General features: G+C 38.0%; 1 protein-coding gene across 1 annotated transcript in view; it reads right to left on the reverse strand.

The window, feature by feature from the left end:
- Window positions 1–5,816: 5,816 nt before the first annotated feature.
- LOC101796143 (protein FAM169B) overlaps window positions 5,817–16,751 on the reverse strand; it is a 39,955-nt gene continuing 29,020 nt past the window's right edge. Inside the window, exons 6-9 of the mRNA XM_027466224.3 lie at window positions 13,404–13,586; window positions 10,893–11,021; window positions 7,200–7,295; window positions 5,817–6,206 (exon numbers count right to left, since the gene is read on the reverse strand). Coding sequence (XP_027322025.1) covers window positions 7,237–7,295; window positions 10,893–11,021; window positions 13,404–13,586 — 371 coding nt within the window. The 3' untranslated portion in view covers window positions 5,817–6,206; window positions 7,200–7,236. The remainder of the gene's footprint in view (window positions 6,207–7,199; window positions 7,296–10,892; window positions 11,022–13,403; window positions 13,587–16,751) is intronic.

Genomic DNA, 16,751 nt, shown 5'->3' on the forward strand with positions numbered 1-16,751 from the left:
CCTCTGCAGGACTGCAACATCACTCTGCACGCTTAGGCCTATAAGTCAGAAGCCAGGCAAGGCCAGAGCACAGCATGGTACATCCATCTCTTGGAAGCCAAAGGCTCTCTGAAGCTCTCAGTCTCAGCTACCTCAATGAGTAGAAAGACATCAGGTCCCTCCCTCCCACCCCAGCACGGCAGATCAATGTGCTTTGCGATCCATCCCAAGGATATTACCTATCGAAGTGCTGGCGCCTTTGATGCCTTAACTGTTCAGGCAGGACATGCTAAATATCATCTCGCAGAAACTTCTGATGTCTACAGGGAGCAAGACCCCTTCGTGACCTCTTCTCTTGCTATTTTGCTGGTTTTGTTCTTTGCTTCTCAGAGGTGCTCCTCCATTCCAGATGCACAAAAGGGGTCAAACTAGCAGAGGTGGCTTGTGCCAAAGGCTTTGGCTTCCACCAAGAGACACTTTAAAAGGAAGATATTTGTGCTTGTGACATGGAGCAAAGAGGGACAATACGTCTTTCACTCCAATTGATTTACCCACCAACCTTCTACGCAAACAAGGATAAAAGCAGCATTTCAGTCTGTATTACAGCAGATGGGCTCTGCATGCAGCACAAGAGAAATAGCTTTAAAAAAAGACTGAGCCAGCCCCAGGATCTGGAGAGGATGGGGAAATCAGAAGGCTCCTTTATATTGTGCAGCTTGAAGATGTCATTTACCTAAAATGCATCTTAGTTAAGATAGCTATCAAAGGCTTGGAAGAGAAGGGACATGCCAAGCAGGAAGAAACTTCAAAAATTAGTGAGTTGAACTAATCCTTTTAGGAACAGGTTTTTTCTTCTCCCTCCCTGCAGAAAGCTGGGAGGGGATTACTGGTTCTAGGTAGGGGGATTGAAGGTATGCTGCACATCTTTATCTTCTAAAAGCAGCATGGAACTAATGCCATTAAACCAGGGCCGCTCTGTTTACCAGAGGGCACAAATCGCTCCAAAGTGTTTCTCCGCTCATGGTCACTGACCTTTAACATACCACAGTCCAGAGAGGCTGAGCTATTAATTTACAAATCAGATGCTGTTGAATGAATACTGACATCCCCAAATGTACTCATGATGGTGAACGCAACCTCTGATCTCCTCCCTGAGAATTAAAAAAGAAGTTCAACTTCATCTACATGTCAAGTGGCCGCAAGAAAAGAATCCTTCCAGATGGAGGTTACTGATCTTCCAAAAAATGAACCCTCCATTTTAAATTAAAACCAAAAAGACTGCTTCAAAAAAGCACCATCAAAAAAAAAAAAAAAAGACAAAACACCTTCAAGGCACAAAAATTCAATAAAGCAAGGATAAAGTCTAAGGCAAATAGGGAAGATTAAACAGGGACTTTACCATCAAGCTGGATTGCAAGAGGAAACAAATTGAAAAGCAGGCTAATTACAAACTCCTAATTTTGTCTCCTGTGTACTTAAAATTTTATTGCATGCTCATCTGCAGCAAGACATACATGAAGGAAAGCCTAAGTTAATACCAAGCAACTATCTATATATGGATGCACTCTTTGTTTATGCAGTTGAGTGACAGGTTTGGCAAAACAGAAATTCTATTTGGACATATTAATTTTGTCTCTCTTTTTCTGCAACATCGGTGATATGCTAATGTTAAGAAGGTCATAATTAGGTAATGAAGGATGCTAAAATGTAATTTGAACACCCCTAAATGATTCCAATACAACTGACCAGACTTTCTTCAGGAACATGGGTCATTTAGACAGAATCAATCCCAATTACATCAGCCAGACATTCAGCTCTAAGATGTCACTGAACCTTTATTTGGACACAGTCAATGCAAAGGTGCCAAGTTAGTCTCTTTCTGACCAACAACTTCAGACAAGCCAGCCCTTTTTTCCCCTAATTTTGCCTCCTACTTATAAGGCAGTCTTGGATGGGTCACTTCTAGTTCTCAAGTAATACTTGAAAGCTGAAAGTTGGTTCTTTAGAAGTGTTTAATTTGTATTTCTAAAACACTAAAAGTTAAAAAACAATAACATGAAAACACAGCAGAAAGGTTACAGAAGTTTTAAGTTGATCTCAAGCACATCCTTCAAGAACAGCTCATGAATGGTCAAACAGATCCCATAATACATTAATGTCATCATGGAGATGGCAAGGAAGGATATAAGCCCAACTTACTGATGTGATAAACTCTAAGAGTTGGACAGAGCTCCTGTATTTTAGCTGACATATGTATCATGCCACACTGATCATGGAGCGGGATAGTACAGGCCTGGGGGACTGGGAAATCACCCCAAACACAGACTTAGTTTTGGGCTTTCATGGGGCAAGTGAAAGAACAGAGAGTGACTTGCCTTGAAATGTCTGCATTTGATTAAGATGGTGAGCTGCCTTTAATGGACAAATTTGTCTTTGCACTGAAGTTTTACTATATCAATTCAACTAAACTTGAAACATTTCAAAAAATTAAAATAATTAAATAAATTAATAAATAAATCTTGTGCTTTCTTCATCTGCTCTTCTCTCCTTTGGAATGGTCACACAGAAAAAAGTAGCAAAGGAAGAAACTTAGCCTCTATGGCAAGTAGAGAACATATTTGCTTTTCTAATGCTGAAACATGCACAGCCTATTACATGGCAGCTGTTATTACATAAAAAGAAAGGCACAGAAAGCACTCAGTATTACTCTACAGCAAAGTATGGAATAGACAGAGAAGGGTCAGAAACAGAAAAATAAATTCTTAAATTATTTGTCAAACAATGGAGACAGAATTTTCTAGTGCTGGGAATCCAGGAAATGGAAAAGTCCTACCCAAGCTTATGATGAGACAAGAGTATGAAGGGACACAATCTGTGTGCAGTTTCCATTTGTGCTACTCTGTGATTTCATCTTGGCTTCACAACTATTTGAAAACCATTAACACTGTCCCAACTCAGGACAATCTCCACAGATACAATGAGACTGAATGGCAAACACAAGACAAGCTTTACTGCACCCTAAACCTCCTCTCTCTGAACAAGTAACCTTCCTCTGAAGAAGTCAAGCCAACCAGCCATGTATTTAAACCCTGGGCATTGTCTCAAGCATCTAAGACATGGTGAACCTGTTAAGCTATGTAATGGTGCCATCTCGTGGTAAAATTAAGATGATGCCAGATCGACTCCACATTTCAGTAATAAAGCGTGTCCATTAAAGACAACACATTGAAATAAATACATCTTAATTCCTGTGTCGTATAATTTTTACAGTGTATGTTCACCACTAAGACACCCACCAGAATGAAAGAATCCTGTGATGATTTACAACCAGAGGTGTCAACAGCTGGGAAATGCTAGCCTATAACTGTCAGGGTGATCGTAACTGGAAATGGGTCCCTGATGATGTCCAGGCTTCTAAAAGGAATTTCAAAAATTAGAAAATCTCCCTGAAAAGACAAAAAGAATAAACCAAGAACTGGAAAATCCGTCTCAAAGAGACAGATCCAAAAATCCCAGTGCTGTTCACTGATATCATGACTAGATCACAATCTATCCCCTCACAGAAAGAATCCTCATGGATTAAAAAATAAAAAATAATAAAAAAAAAAAAGATTGCATTTCAACCAAAACCAATGATTTTTGATACAGCAACAATGCATGAAATTGCCTGGCTTACATTACATAAAGCACCATAATGGATGAACATAATGAAATTTCTAGCCTTAAAGTTCACGTTTACTTTTTTGGAGCGTGACTCAAATACTTTGTTTAGTTGGCACCCACCCAGATCACTGCTAACACTAACACTGATGCCAGACTTAAGCATCTCTGCCCATAGGATAGGTGCTGCCATCCCTCTCACACACACATACTTACCTTGCCTCATAAGCAGAAATTCCATCACATCAACTCACAACCACCAAAGTGCAGATTCAAAAATAATTTAAATACAATTTAAATGTAAGTCCAAAATTCAGAACTGCTCATTCAACGCTTTGCCTACTCTATCAGCATTCTAAAATCATACTACCCATGAATAAACACAGGTTTCTTTTAGACACAAGAATTTTCACTGTAAGAAATTTGTACTGCCTTTTTCTGTTACATTCTCTTACGACAGTGAAGGTATTAGATCTATTTCTGCTCCAGGCTCTCTTAGGGTTCTTGTGATCTCACTAAGAAGTGCTTCAGACTGCCAAGACCAAGCTGCTGATCCAAGCTTCTAAATGAATCAGATACCTTAAAGCACTAATATAACAACAACAAAGAAATACAAAAAAGAAACAAAATCAATATTCAGACTGTAAATTCTCCAAGTCAGCATTTCTGAAAGAATACAGGGCAAGAATCATACAATCACAGAATGTTTTTGCTCTCCGGCAGCCTAGGAGTTTAGTACTGTTAAGGAGGACCTTAGAAGTTGTGGCTCTGAACTCTCTCTATATAAGATGTGATCTGCACTTTCTGTTGTACTTAGGAGCAACCAGCATTACAACTCTTGATAAATATTGTATTAAAAAAAAGCTATATGTATTAAAGCACACATTGAGTAGGAATGTAGGCTGCTATGCAGGAGGACGTTTGGTTTCTAGCAGTCTTCATAACATTCCCTTTGTGATGTGATGAATCAACAACGAGAAGATGAACTGTGAAGTCAGTCCTAACTGATTCTCTTTGAGACAAAAGAACCACAGCAACATGATTAAGGCTATACGTTACCAATGTTTTACTTTTCTTGACAGAAACTTGTGGTTTCCAAGTATAGGTTTTTGTTTTGGTTTGTTGTTTGTTTGTTTTTGAAAGGGTACCTGGAAAGATCTGATTTCAATGCATTTCAGGTATATGGTTTACGGAGCAGCTGAACATCGGAGGAGTTACTTGGAAACACAATTAACTGATATGTTGAATCACAACCTATGGTCTTTAAATAAAATCAGGGTGACAGGGATACATGTGAGGAATTACATGATAGATGGAGGAGAAAATCTACATCCCTACAATGTACCTACAATGTCTGCCTAGAGAACTGCCTTCCTCAAAATGTTGGATTGGTTCCTTCTTCCAGTATAAGAATTTCAGGCACGGAATCGATTCAGGTTCACAAATACTCTACTGTTCATCACTGGGCCCACGTCTTTGCAAAGACTTCTCCTCCAATGGACTAAAGATCTGATCCTTAAGAGATTCATTCTTAACCATAAATACAATAATCAAGCATTAGAAATTCCTCACTTAAAAAAAAAAAAAAATCTAATACAGAATCTGTTTGTGGCAAATAAAATTTCTTTACCAAGCCATAACCAGAGTAATCTGGAAAAATGTGTAATACTTCCACATTAATTAAATCTAAGAAATTAGGACAGATCCTACAAGAAATACAACATGCAATATGTAATCTACACAAAGTGCTAAACCCTAAAATTACCTGTAGTATGATCACAGTGCCTGAATTTAAAGGCCATTTAAGGCCTGTATCTTACTCACTCTTCTGTGTACCAACCTTTTTCTGCATTAAGGGAGTTTGCATAACCTCCTGTCCACCACAGAGCTTTAGGCAGATTTTTCTAGTAGAAAAGCTCAAATGAAATCAAATGAAACATCTATTGTTCTCTTTGAAAGGAAGGTTACAGTTTTCATTCTGATACCGAGTGTTGCGGTATCTCCATAACGCAAGATGTGGTTTCCATAGAAATATCTTCTTACATCAGTATCTACAAGCCCTCCAATTATTCCCTTTTGGACATCTCATGCAATCCATTAAAATCTTTTTAGAGCAGGGAAATAAATAGGCTCTACTGCTACTTAATTTCTTGGTAAGAAGAAAAAGAAAAGACAACTAGTAAATAAAAGCTTTATTAAGACAAAACACAAGATGGAGAATGTGTCTTGCAAAAAAAAATTGTATCTTACCTGAAGAAATCTCTCTGGCGTTACAAATTATGAATTGTCAATTACAACTTTTGAAGACCATACTGAGATTTTGCTGATTTTTGAGAGTGCAATTATGGCATAATTCTGAATTGTTTGGTGGCTTTGTCTCCAACTAAGTCCCCAGGACCTGAATCCTTTCTGAATCCTTTGCATTGCTGACTATTGCTTCCACCTTGTTCTATGTCCTGTCATTCAGGTCCCTGCTAGTTTAGAGTACTTTCTGTTACTGTGTCATCTTTTTTTCCTGTGGCATCATCTCCTGCCACTTTCCCAGGATCAAGAATGCATTCAACGCCCTGAAATTAGAATCAAAACACAGGGAAAGCCAAATTATAACACAAACAACATAAACAGTGACTTGATAGTAATATGAAATGCCTTTATCAACCAAGGCCACCACAAGCAAGCAAGGCAAAAAACTTCAATGCATTGTTTGTATAGAACAGTTTAATTCCTGCTGCTCTGCCTGTGTTTCCAAAAGTGTCAGTGTAAAGAAAAGTGGAAGTGCACAGAGCCTTGATCTGACTGGGTGGGCTCTGAAGCCATGACCACAAAACATAACACAAGAGCGTGCACCACAGGGGCAAGCACTGCCATAGCTCCCCCGGCAGACCCATATCTGGAGAAAACAAACTCATTTAATTGTTGTGCGGCAGCCAAAATGTGCTGGGAAAACAACTCCTACAGCACTTTGTTTTGCTTCTATTTCCTCTCTCCTTTTTCTTTATTATGTGAAAAAGCTTCACTACTGTGATTTGTTGTCTCAGATGTATGTTCCCCTATCTAGATTGAGGCTCCATTTAAACCTTTTGGCCTGTCTTGGGCCTCTATCCTGCAAAAAGCTAAGAACAGTCAGTTGTGCAGCTCAGTAGTGGCATAAAGCAATTAGGACTGTAGGAACTTGTCTTCCTCATTCTAAAGGTTCGAGCCACTACAAGGCTGCACAGGCACAGGGAAAAAAAAAAAAAAAAAACAAAAAAAACAGTTCAGTTCAGAAAGCCATCGTATATGCAAACCTTACAATCTGCTGTATGTCAGTTTGGATGCAGTTCATCAAACTAAAACACTGAGTGAGAACTGGACTTTCTGGACTTTACTATTCATACTATCTCAAACTACTACTGATTAGCTACATAAATCAATGGGCCAGCAGTAAAAAAAAAAAAAAAAAAAAAAAAATCTATAGTTATTTGTGATGTTTTCTCATATTACAACTCACTACTTCAGTAGAAAGGGAAAAGGCCACCAATGAAAAAGCAAGTCATAAAATGGCAAATTAATCACTGTACCTTATTCATCTGGTCCACATCTGATTGTCTTTGTTTACTAGTTTGAGTATTCTCCATAAGAGACTTCTTCATCCCCTGGAGAAATGAGATGAATAGCTTTGCCCCACAAAGAGATAAAAGTTAAAAGAAAAAAAAATGTCAACAGACTTCCACATAAATTTTCATGTAAAAAACAACAGAAAAATTGTTGTTGCTGTGAATGCTACCTTCATGAGAATGCTACCTTCAACCCTCCTTGCTTTTGCTAATTAACCAAACAAGGGTGCGTGATGACACTACCACGAATGACAATTTAAATCTGTTTGATCAAGAAACAACTATAACAGCTTTTTGACTAGCACTTAAATATTTAAAGCTCCTTCTTTGAAAGCATTCCTAAACCAACCAACTAACCTTACCACAGAGGTGTGTTTTGTAGATGCAACCTGAACACTTCTTCAGTTTCTACATAAGAATTTCCTATCTATAAATTGTTCAAAATATGTCTTTGACTGTATTTGTCTTTCCCTAGCTTTCATCAGCCTCGCAGATTAAAATATCACATTAAGAAATTGAAGAGAGCCTGTAAGCCATTTTTTCACTGTTTCAGAATAATCTTAATGATTAATAATGAGGTACATTGTCCACAACTAGCAAAACAAAACAAAAAAAAAATCAGCCAAGTGGCACTAAGCAGATCTGATTTTGATTATTTGAAAAGAAATGGAGAAAGACCAGACAATATTAAACTGTACAGACTTTATGTGCATGGCCAAATTAGTGCTATTGATCTCTTGCAAGTAAGTATTTAAACATCAGAATCTTATTTTTTACTTCTTAAGGTGAACATCTATACTAGAAACAAAGTGACCCTGGGTCTTAACTTCAAAGTTCTGCTAAATTGATAATCCATGCATCGCCAGAATACTCCTATCCTTCTTCCCTTTCAGCAAATGCAGATAGTCTGACCAACTGAGATAAAGGATTATAAGCAATCATTTGAAATTGATTAAATTCTTGCTCAGTCTGCTTATTTTTTGCATTAGCTTCACATTTACATGATTTATATGTACTCCTAAACTATTTTAAAACAGCTCAGCTCACTTCCTTGTAGATTCTGCAGCTAGAAATCAAACAGGTAACCATGTTAAATGATTCCTCTTCCTCCAATCAGCCTTAGGAGAAAAATGTCACTATGTTCCTATTACTGGGACTATTTGCTGTAAATAAATCCCTCATTTTTTCAAACAATAAGAATTAACTCAGTACGAATGATTGCAGCTATGGGTGATAAAACACTAAGGGACTCTATAGATATATGCATACATGCAGGCAGAGATACCTGTATAAATAACACTATGTGTATCTGCACACATCCAAATTGAAGTATCTGGAGCGCTGCAGTTTACCTGTGCTGCCACTAGATGCAGCCACATAACCTTGCAAAATTAAAAATTCTGACCTCAAGGTTGCAGAAACCTTTTTGGAATACCTTTGATTGTAAAATTCTTACAACAGCATTTACTGCATTCATTCCTCTGGAAAGCCACAATGTGATATAAAGAGAATTTTTCCTTTTTTTCCCCCAATAATTTTGTTCCAAAACATAGCATTCAAATGTTGATGGGGATCTAAGAAACCACAGCAGAATAAGGCCCATCTATTTTTGTGGTTGTTGCCATAGATTCAGATTGGAGCTGACAATGTTGAATTACATTGTGTTTTTCTTTCTACATAAAGAACACGTTGGAATGAAACACTATGTTCCCAAGTGATCCCATATTCAAATGAGTGTGCCCATATAAAACAACAGGTAAGGGTACAACTCAGTTTCCATTCTATGCCACATCACTTTCCTCTCCGTGACTTTACACCACATCTCTAGAAACACAGATTTCTCTTTGGGTATACAGTAAGCAACACGACAGGTCCCCCTGGATAGCCCATGACTCCTGCAATTGGAAAATATTTCTGCTTTATCTACTATCTGCTGTCAAAGCCCTGGAAAATCCTCTTGTTATTTCCTCGCCAGCTATCAGACAGAGCTCTGCAGGCTTTACACTTCTATTAAGACAAAGCAAAACCAAGGAAACCCTCCCCTAGTTTTAGCAGGTGTTATCTGTCCTGTGCTCTCCCCTTGGTAATTTCCTGAGTGTGTAATATGCACAGTACAAAAAAGCAAGAAAATTCCATAGGTAAATAGATGTAATACCTGTATTATACAGTTTTAGATACTATTTGTGTAGAGGGTTGATTTTCCACTGAAGACAGTGGAAATAAAGCCTGTTCAGCACATTCTGTGCAAAGGGAAGTGCTGCCCAGTGAGCTGTGCTCCAGAGTGCAGAATATCATTTCAAAAGTAGATTTTTATTATATATTTTAGTGCCAAGTTCACTTGGCTTCTGCTCTCTTCCACTATCAAGATCACGCTGCAGTTCACAATCTATATATCAGGCAGCCCCCTGCTATCCCCACCCCTACTCCCCCATTCTAACATTTCTAGTTTAGACTTCTCCTCCTTCCTCTTTTTGTAGATAAAAATACTTAACTTCTATCCCCCCAAGGCAGTTCCCCGGCCTCACGTGCATTTTTTACTGACAGCCACTCTGATGGAATTACATTTACCTATGTTTTGCATTGTTTCTCTTTGTTTGTTTGTTTTTGTAGATGGCAAAATGAAAAATTAAATTATGCTCTCCTCCAGGATCTGCTTTCTTTTTGATGATTTGATCACAGTTCTCTTCAATTGCCATTAATAAACGGAACTGAGCAAGATGGATTAAAGGAAAAAGCAACACCAGATTTTGTTGGTTTAAAGCATGAGGAACATAAATTTAATGGCTTCAGAGAAAATCCAGCCTAAGGCAAAATTCTGGCTTAACTCTCCTGTGGGGTTCTGCAGACAAGATGAAATGCAATGTCTCAGCTGAAGGTCCCCAAGCCAGCACAAAATAGGATAGATGTGGGAAGGGATGGGAGCAATTTGCTCTGCAGCACTCCTTGCTGCACTTCCAGAAAGAGACAATGTGTGCCCTTCTTTTGGAATCTAATGCTGATTGCAGCTTGTGTGCAGGCAGCAGAGGGGGGCCTGGCTGGATCCCCAGGCCAGCTGAACAGACTACATCAACAAGATCCCCACATGAACTGTCAAAAGGGTTTCCTACTCTGTCACTATCTTTTATGAAGTAGGCAAAAAATGCTCCCAGCAAGAAGGATTTACCCTGTAGGAGAGTATTTGAAACTTCCAAAAGCTGTAATGAAAATGTTTGTGTTTCCATCCAAGAATGGTACTGGCAGCAAATTGAAGGTAATTAAACACATTGCCCACTGGCAATATAAATTTATCCTTTGTAATAATTTCAGAGAAACAACCCCCTCTCCATAACCCAGACATTGTGTTGTGCAACAGGAATTTTTTGGGCTAACTTCTACCCTGCTGTAAATGCACTGCAATGGGAGTTACAGACACTCTATGCCAAGACTGTGCTTTGTTCAGTATCTCTCAGATGCTCTGTAGTTCAATTTCATTACCTCATAATTTCTAAGAATTGTCCTGTTTATTGGGAAAACACCAGCGAACTAGACTGCACATTTGGTAGTTTCTCCAAGTACAAACAACAGAGAAACCATCTTTATATTATCACTGCCTAACCCTTGATTTTAAATCATATCTTTATATAACTAAAGTGGCCAAGTTCACGCTATTTAACTCACTTCCTGAAGGGGATGACTCCATCTGAATCTTTAACCAGATATTCACTCGCTGACTCCAATCTCCTGGTGCTTCCACCTCCCACAGTCGCTTCTGCTCCTCAGGATAAGTCTGCAAGAATTTCTGGCAAACTGAAGAGAGGAAACCAAAGAGTAAAATCATGAATGAATGAAAAGTACAGTGGAAGAGGGAATCTATTCTATTCTGGAAATTCTCTGAGACCTACTTGGATTAGTTCCTCTGGAAATCTTTTCTTCCCTCTTCTCATCTTCCTTTCTTTCCTTTTAGGTGGAGCTTTTAGGAAAAATCTATGTGGAATGGCCCAGACAGGAATGACTGAATTCTGTCTGTCAGCTTCAGTCTAGATTAATTCCTTGTGAGCACAGAAATACAATGCTTCTGGAGGCGTTGCATCATGGAACTACCTCCAGACGGTTAGCAGGTTTGAGATTAGCAGCAGTGTGGGGTTTTTTTGCCCTCACTACTCTGAAATGAATGGGGCTTCAGTATCTTCCAGCATTAATGGTTATGAATGCTACTTTATTTTCTATTTATATAAAAAAAAACCATCATATCAGATTGTTCTTCCATCAATACCACCCTCTATTTTACTACTGCTACCTATGCTTCATTGTTATGGTTCATATACTTCTTTGGACTGGGAAAACAGGAAATAGTAAGAACTAATACAAAAATAACAAGGCTACCAGTGTCAGATGCATGATCATCTTTAGAAACCATATTTCCACAAATTCCTAAACACTGTTTGTACACTGAATATTAACATTTGAGTATACAATCAACTTCTGCTTTGGTTATCTTATCATATTGAAATCTGTCCCATTTAGTAATTTCCCCAGGAAGTCCGCAAAACCAAGAGGAAGAATATTTTGCAAAATAAATAGTTCAAAAAATTTAATGCAGATTTTAAAACTTTCCTTAATCAGGATTCTATCAGTTCTATCACTTGTAAATCAGGAAGATGATTTCTGTGCTCTCCTCAGTCCGTTGCAGTCCATCACACTGCAGTATGAATGTAAATGGGTCGTTTACCTTCAGAATTCAGTTGAGTTTAACAGTGTGATGTTGAAACCAAAAGCCAATCTTTTGTAACATAAACATTTGTTTTACAGGAATGAATAGATCACTGACACTAATTTTATCCAAAGATATCCATGCTAAATTAATTATTTCAGTAAAAGTTACAGAAAGTAACATATAGAGAGAGATGTTTGCTAAATGTCTTTTTGCCTCCTTTCAGGCATCCATAGAACACTTTTATTATACATTCATTATACATTATATTATTATACAATCATACATAGCATACTAGTGAAAAGTGTGCACATTTATTACAGAGTTTTAGAGTAAAAGGTTGCTATCTTTTGTGCAAGTATGAGATTGCGGTGCAAGTGAAAGGAAAAATAAGTAACAACTTCAATATACTCAATATGTACTCAATATTTAGCTTGCAGTATTAGTCTTTTATAAAGTAGGACCCAGAAAACCCAATTAGAACATGATGCAAGTCAAATTTATTCATGACTACCTCTAAACTTAGCTGAGACGAAAAGCATAGTCTTGCAATATATTGTTATCATTAACACCCAAACAACGCAGATTTCTGATCCATAATGCCTAAACCATTGATGCCTACCATAGGGAAAATTTATTTTACCGGGAAAACAGAAAGAATGTTGTCAATACTATTCTTTTCTGAACTTAGAAATAGTAGTACTTTAGGAACTCCTGGGGTACATTTGCATATATTCAATGGCACATACAGTCCAAGAGAAAGAAAAGGTGTAGTGAAAATTTTGTTGACACATATTAAGAAATGGCTGCAAAGTCATAAATAAATAGAATGACAGTAAAGAGTCTGTAACACGCAGAGAGAAACTAACTTTTTTAGAAAAATGTTCCTCCAAAGAACAAAGTTTTATAAATAATATTATCAGTGATATTTTCTGTAAATTTTACTAGCAAAAGCTCCAACCTGAATACAGAGAAGATATATAACTACTTAGCAATCTTCTGAAAGTGGCAAATGTTCAAAGATGGACAATAATGAAAAAAGTACTGATGATGAATGAGCAGAACCCAGGTATGCATTTTGTTAAATATAATTTTTTATAAATGCAGTATCTACAAGAGCATTATGTGCATAGTGTAGGCTTGAAAACATCTTATGAGTCTTCTCTCTGGTGTTAAACAATTTCTAGGTCACTGTTGAGGGCAATGACATAGTTCTATTTCTAAGACACAGTGAGATAAGAACGCAAAATTTCAAACAAGTAGTATGAGTTTTACTCCTCTGATTGACTTAAATAAATATTGGCCTACCTTTCTACAGGAAATTCCAGATATCTCAAGAAAATCAACGTATGAAAAACAGTTAAGTTCAGACAAGTGCACTGAACACTCACACAGTTAAGAAAATCCTACCATGACCATATTGAAATTTATACATTATGCATGACCCTTACCTAACGTTTCCACATCAAACAATTTACCTTGATACATGGCAGCAGAAATAGGGCAACTGATCCCCAAGGCATCCTCAGCCTTGAAAGACTGACAGAAATCGTGCAGCATTTTCATCCCCAGGCCACCTCTTCTGTATTTTCTCTGGACAAATATAGTATCCAAAACTGGCAGCAAGTAACATTGACTGGTAGTACCATCACATAGGCTCCCTGCAAAATAGACATGGAAAAAAATATATGAATTTGAAAACAAACCTGGTATTGCTGCAGTACTTAACTGCTGTGTGATTCTAACCACAAACACTGCCTTGATACCTCTCCACAGGCTATGAGGCTGCCTCCTACTGAAGTGCGTTTGCATAGACAGTGGTGATGCCAAAGAGAAGTAAAACAGTTCCCAAGAGGAAGATTTGTGCCCTTAAGCTGAGAGCACCTGCTTAACATGTGGATGACAGGTGTCACCACTGCATTTACCAGAATTGGACCCTTCATAATCAGACCACCTAGATACACAGGCTGTGAACAAAAGTGAGTTAAGTGAAAATATATAACTGGCCTTAAAGGTGTAAGTATTCCCAAAATCTCAATATGTTCCTTTAGCTTTTGGCTATCCTAGTAAACCACTCCACAAACTCTTTCTACGAAATACATTAAGCCACACAGCACAGCATGATCTAAATGCTCAGAAGGTCCGTACTGCCTGATGTAGCCCAGCAGTGCAGAAGGCTTCCAGAAAAACCTCCCTAATACTGCTTAAGCAAACAATTTAATAATGACTGCAGGAAGAGAACAGAGGCTCTCTTGGCCTCAAACTATTTGACAACACAAGCATTCAACCCTGAAATGAATGAGCCTCAAACTATTTGACAACACAAGCATTCAACCCTGAAATGAATGACCAGCACCAATTCAGCATCTACCTACATACTGGATAAGGTCACCACAGAAACATTACGCTGATTTATCTTCATTGTTAGAAAATATTTATAAAGATTTTACGCTTCTTCTATCTGGCTCTGTGACAGCTTAAATAGAAATGGATACCCATGCCTTTATACCAAAAAATATGACATTCTATTTTCTTGGTTAAATCTCATCAAGACCTCTTTACTTTTCTTTATAACCACTTATTAGTGTACCATCCAGTCTAGTTTTCAGTGTCTCAAGTCATGAAACTTTCATTAATTCACCAAGACCTATTTCACAGTTTCAGAGAAAGAAATGCTGGAATGGCTGTTCCTAAATTCCAGTGCAAGGCTTTTACTACAATCCACTTTTTCTTTATCGCAACCACACAGCTAACTTACACTGAGCTCTATTTCTGTTCCTTGAGATCCTGTGTAGTACCTTTTGCTGCTACACGCAAGGCGTGCCTTTGATTACTCTGTTTTCCAGGATACCAATTCAGTAAAGCACACATGAATATATTTAATTCTAGACTCTGATTTGTCAAGGCTGTAGCTCTTCATTTAGCAGGAATCCGTGTCGCACACCCTCAGCCATACGACAAGAGTATGTAGCTACAAAACCAACCCACTCACATCCAGGCTTGGTCCACCCCTGCTTAATCAGAGTGCATGCTTAACTGCAAACACATGTTCAAACGCATTGTTGGAAAGGAATGGTTTGTGGTGGTGTTTATAACCTTTCAATATTTGTAACACATGATGGGTAGTTATTCTTTTTTCAGGAGCCAAGAAATTGAGTATATCCCCAGTCCCATTGTTAGCTGCAGGCCCAGCAGAGATGATGTATTCCAGCAGTATTGCACCATACATTCTAAGAAAGGGACAAACTTTTCCTCATGAAGTCAATAGCTTTAAGAATTCCTGCATGTTGCAAGTGACCTTATAAGTTTATTATTAACTCATATAGTCTGTCTCTATAAATCCTTATGAGACTGCTGTGGTAGCAATCCCAGGAGCTGAGTGATTTATGTCTGTGCAACTAATTTTGTGTTGAGAAGATGACAAAAACTTGTAATGTCTAAAGGCATTGTAAATAAAGAAACCATGAAGCCATTTTTCACCTTGTCCCTGGGAAGCATATTAGGAGAGTCATAGCCTACAGCCATTTGAAATAAAATAAATAAACAAACAAACAAAAACCTCTGGAATTAAGGCCATTTTAACTCTAGTTCTGATCCAACAGCAAGGAGGCTCTCATAAGCTAACGGTGGCCCAGAGGTGACCACGAAGCTCTCATGCATTTTATTTAGAGGTTTGTTTCATTGTTGAAACACAAAGAATGAGTTTTGAGGTGAGGAAGGAGACAGGGAAAATACGAGCACTGGCGATGGGGTGGAAGTAGTCATGCAGTCTACCCTTTGGGAGCCTTTGATCTGTTTGGTTAGGTCACAAAATGCCAAACGACCAACTTATGAGCCAGCAAAAAACAGATATTATAAGGGCAGGAAAGCAGACAGCCATTAGCATTCCCAAAGAGCCACAAACCAGAAAAAAACAACCCAGTCCCCACATCCAACAGACCCAAACAAAACAGGGTTGTGCATACTGACTGTTTCCCTGCTGAACAAGTTGGCTTGGCACACACATGTTTGGACAGGCCTTCTGCAGCCTGAGTGCTCGTGTGAAGGGTGGGGAATATTTCTGCTGAATAGAACCCAAGGTCAATCCATTGTGTGAATTTGTATGTGAGAAGGGGAACAAAGGTTCTGGCTTCAATAAAATTAAATTAATTCATGTCTTGACTGGTATGTAGTCATTTAATTTTTATTACAGCCAGAACCTTCAGTCTGCCTCAGAAATGCACATTAAAAATATTATTGCTAGAAAACAGAGGGAGAGAAAAGCAATTATACAACAAGATTTTAGCTAATTGTCTGTCAGGTTAGCTTCAATTCTGTGTTGTTGGTTTTTTGGTTTGTTTGTTTGTTTTTCCCTGTAAGAAATGTATGTAACCGGTGAAAAATAAAATTGTATTTTTTTAGGGATTTATTTCTACAGAATGCCATCTAGGCCCCCAAAGCATTAAAAAAAAATCTGCAAACGCTTGTATAAAGAAAGGTGTGAAACAGATTTTTAGCTCATGTAAACACTTCCAAGAACAGTCTGAAAGAAAAGTTATCATCATTTTTGAAGTATTCTGATGTTATCTGTTTAAATGTTAGATATTCCTTTTCAATAAATGGCCCACAAGGTTGCATTACACTGTGTTAACTGGAAAAACAGTCAAGAAAAAACATCTGCCTCTTCCTTCCCAAAATAAGACCTGGCTCAAGGCTTCTCACAGGACACGGAGCCGTACTTGTGCTGTTCTTGCTCACAGAAAATAGCAAAACTGAGAGCAAACTGAAGAAGCAGCAAAGTTAGGTTTGTATGGTCTCATGCTACTGGGATGGAGGGATAGGAAGTG

This window comes from Anas platyrhynchos, chromosome 11, assembly GCF_047663525.1.
Source record: "Anas platyrhynchos isolate ZD024472 breed Pekin duck chromosome 11, IASCAAS_PekinDuck_T2T, whole genome shotgun sequence".
Lineage (NCBI taxonomy): Eukaryota > Metazoa > Chordata > Aves > Anseriformes > Anatidae > Anas > Anas platyrhynchos.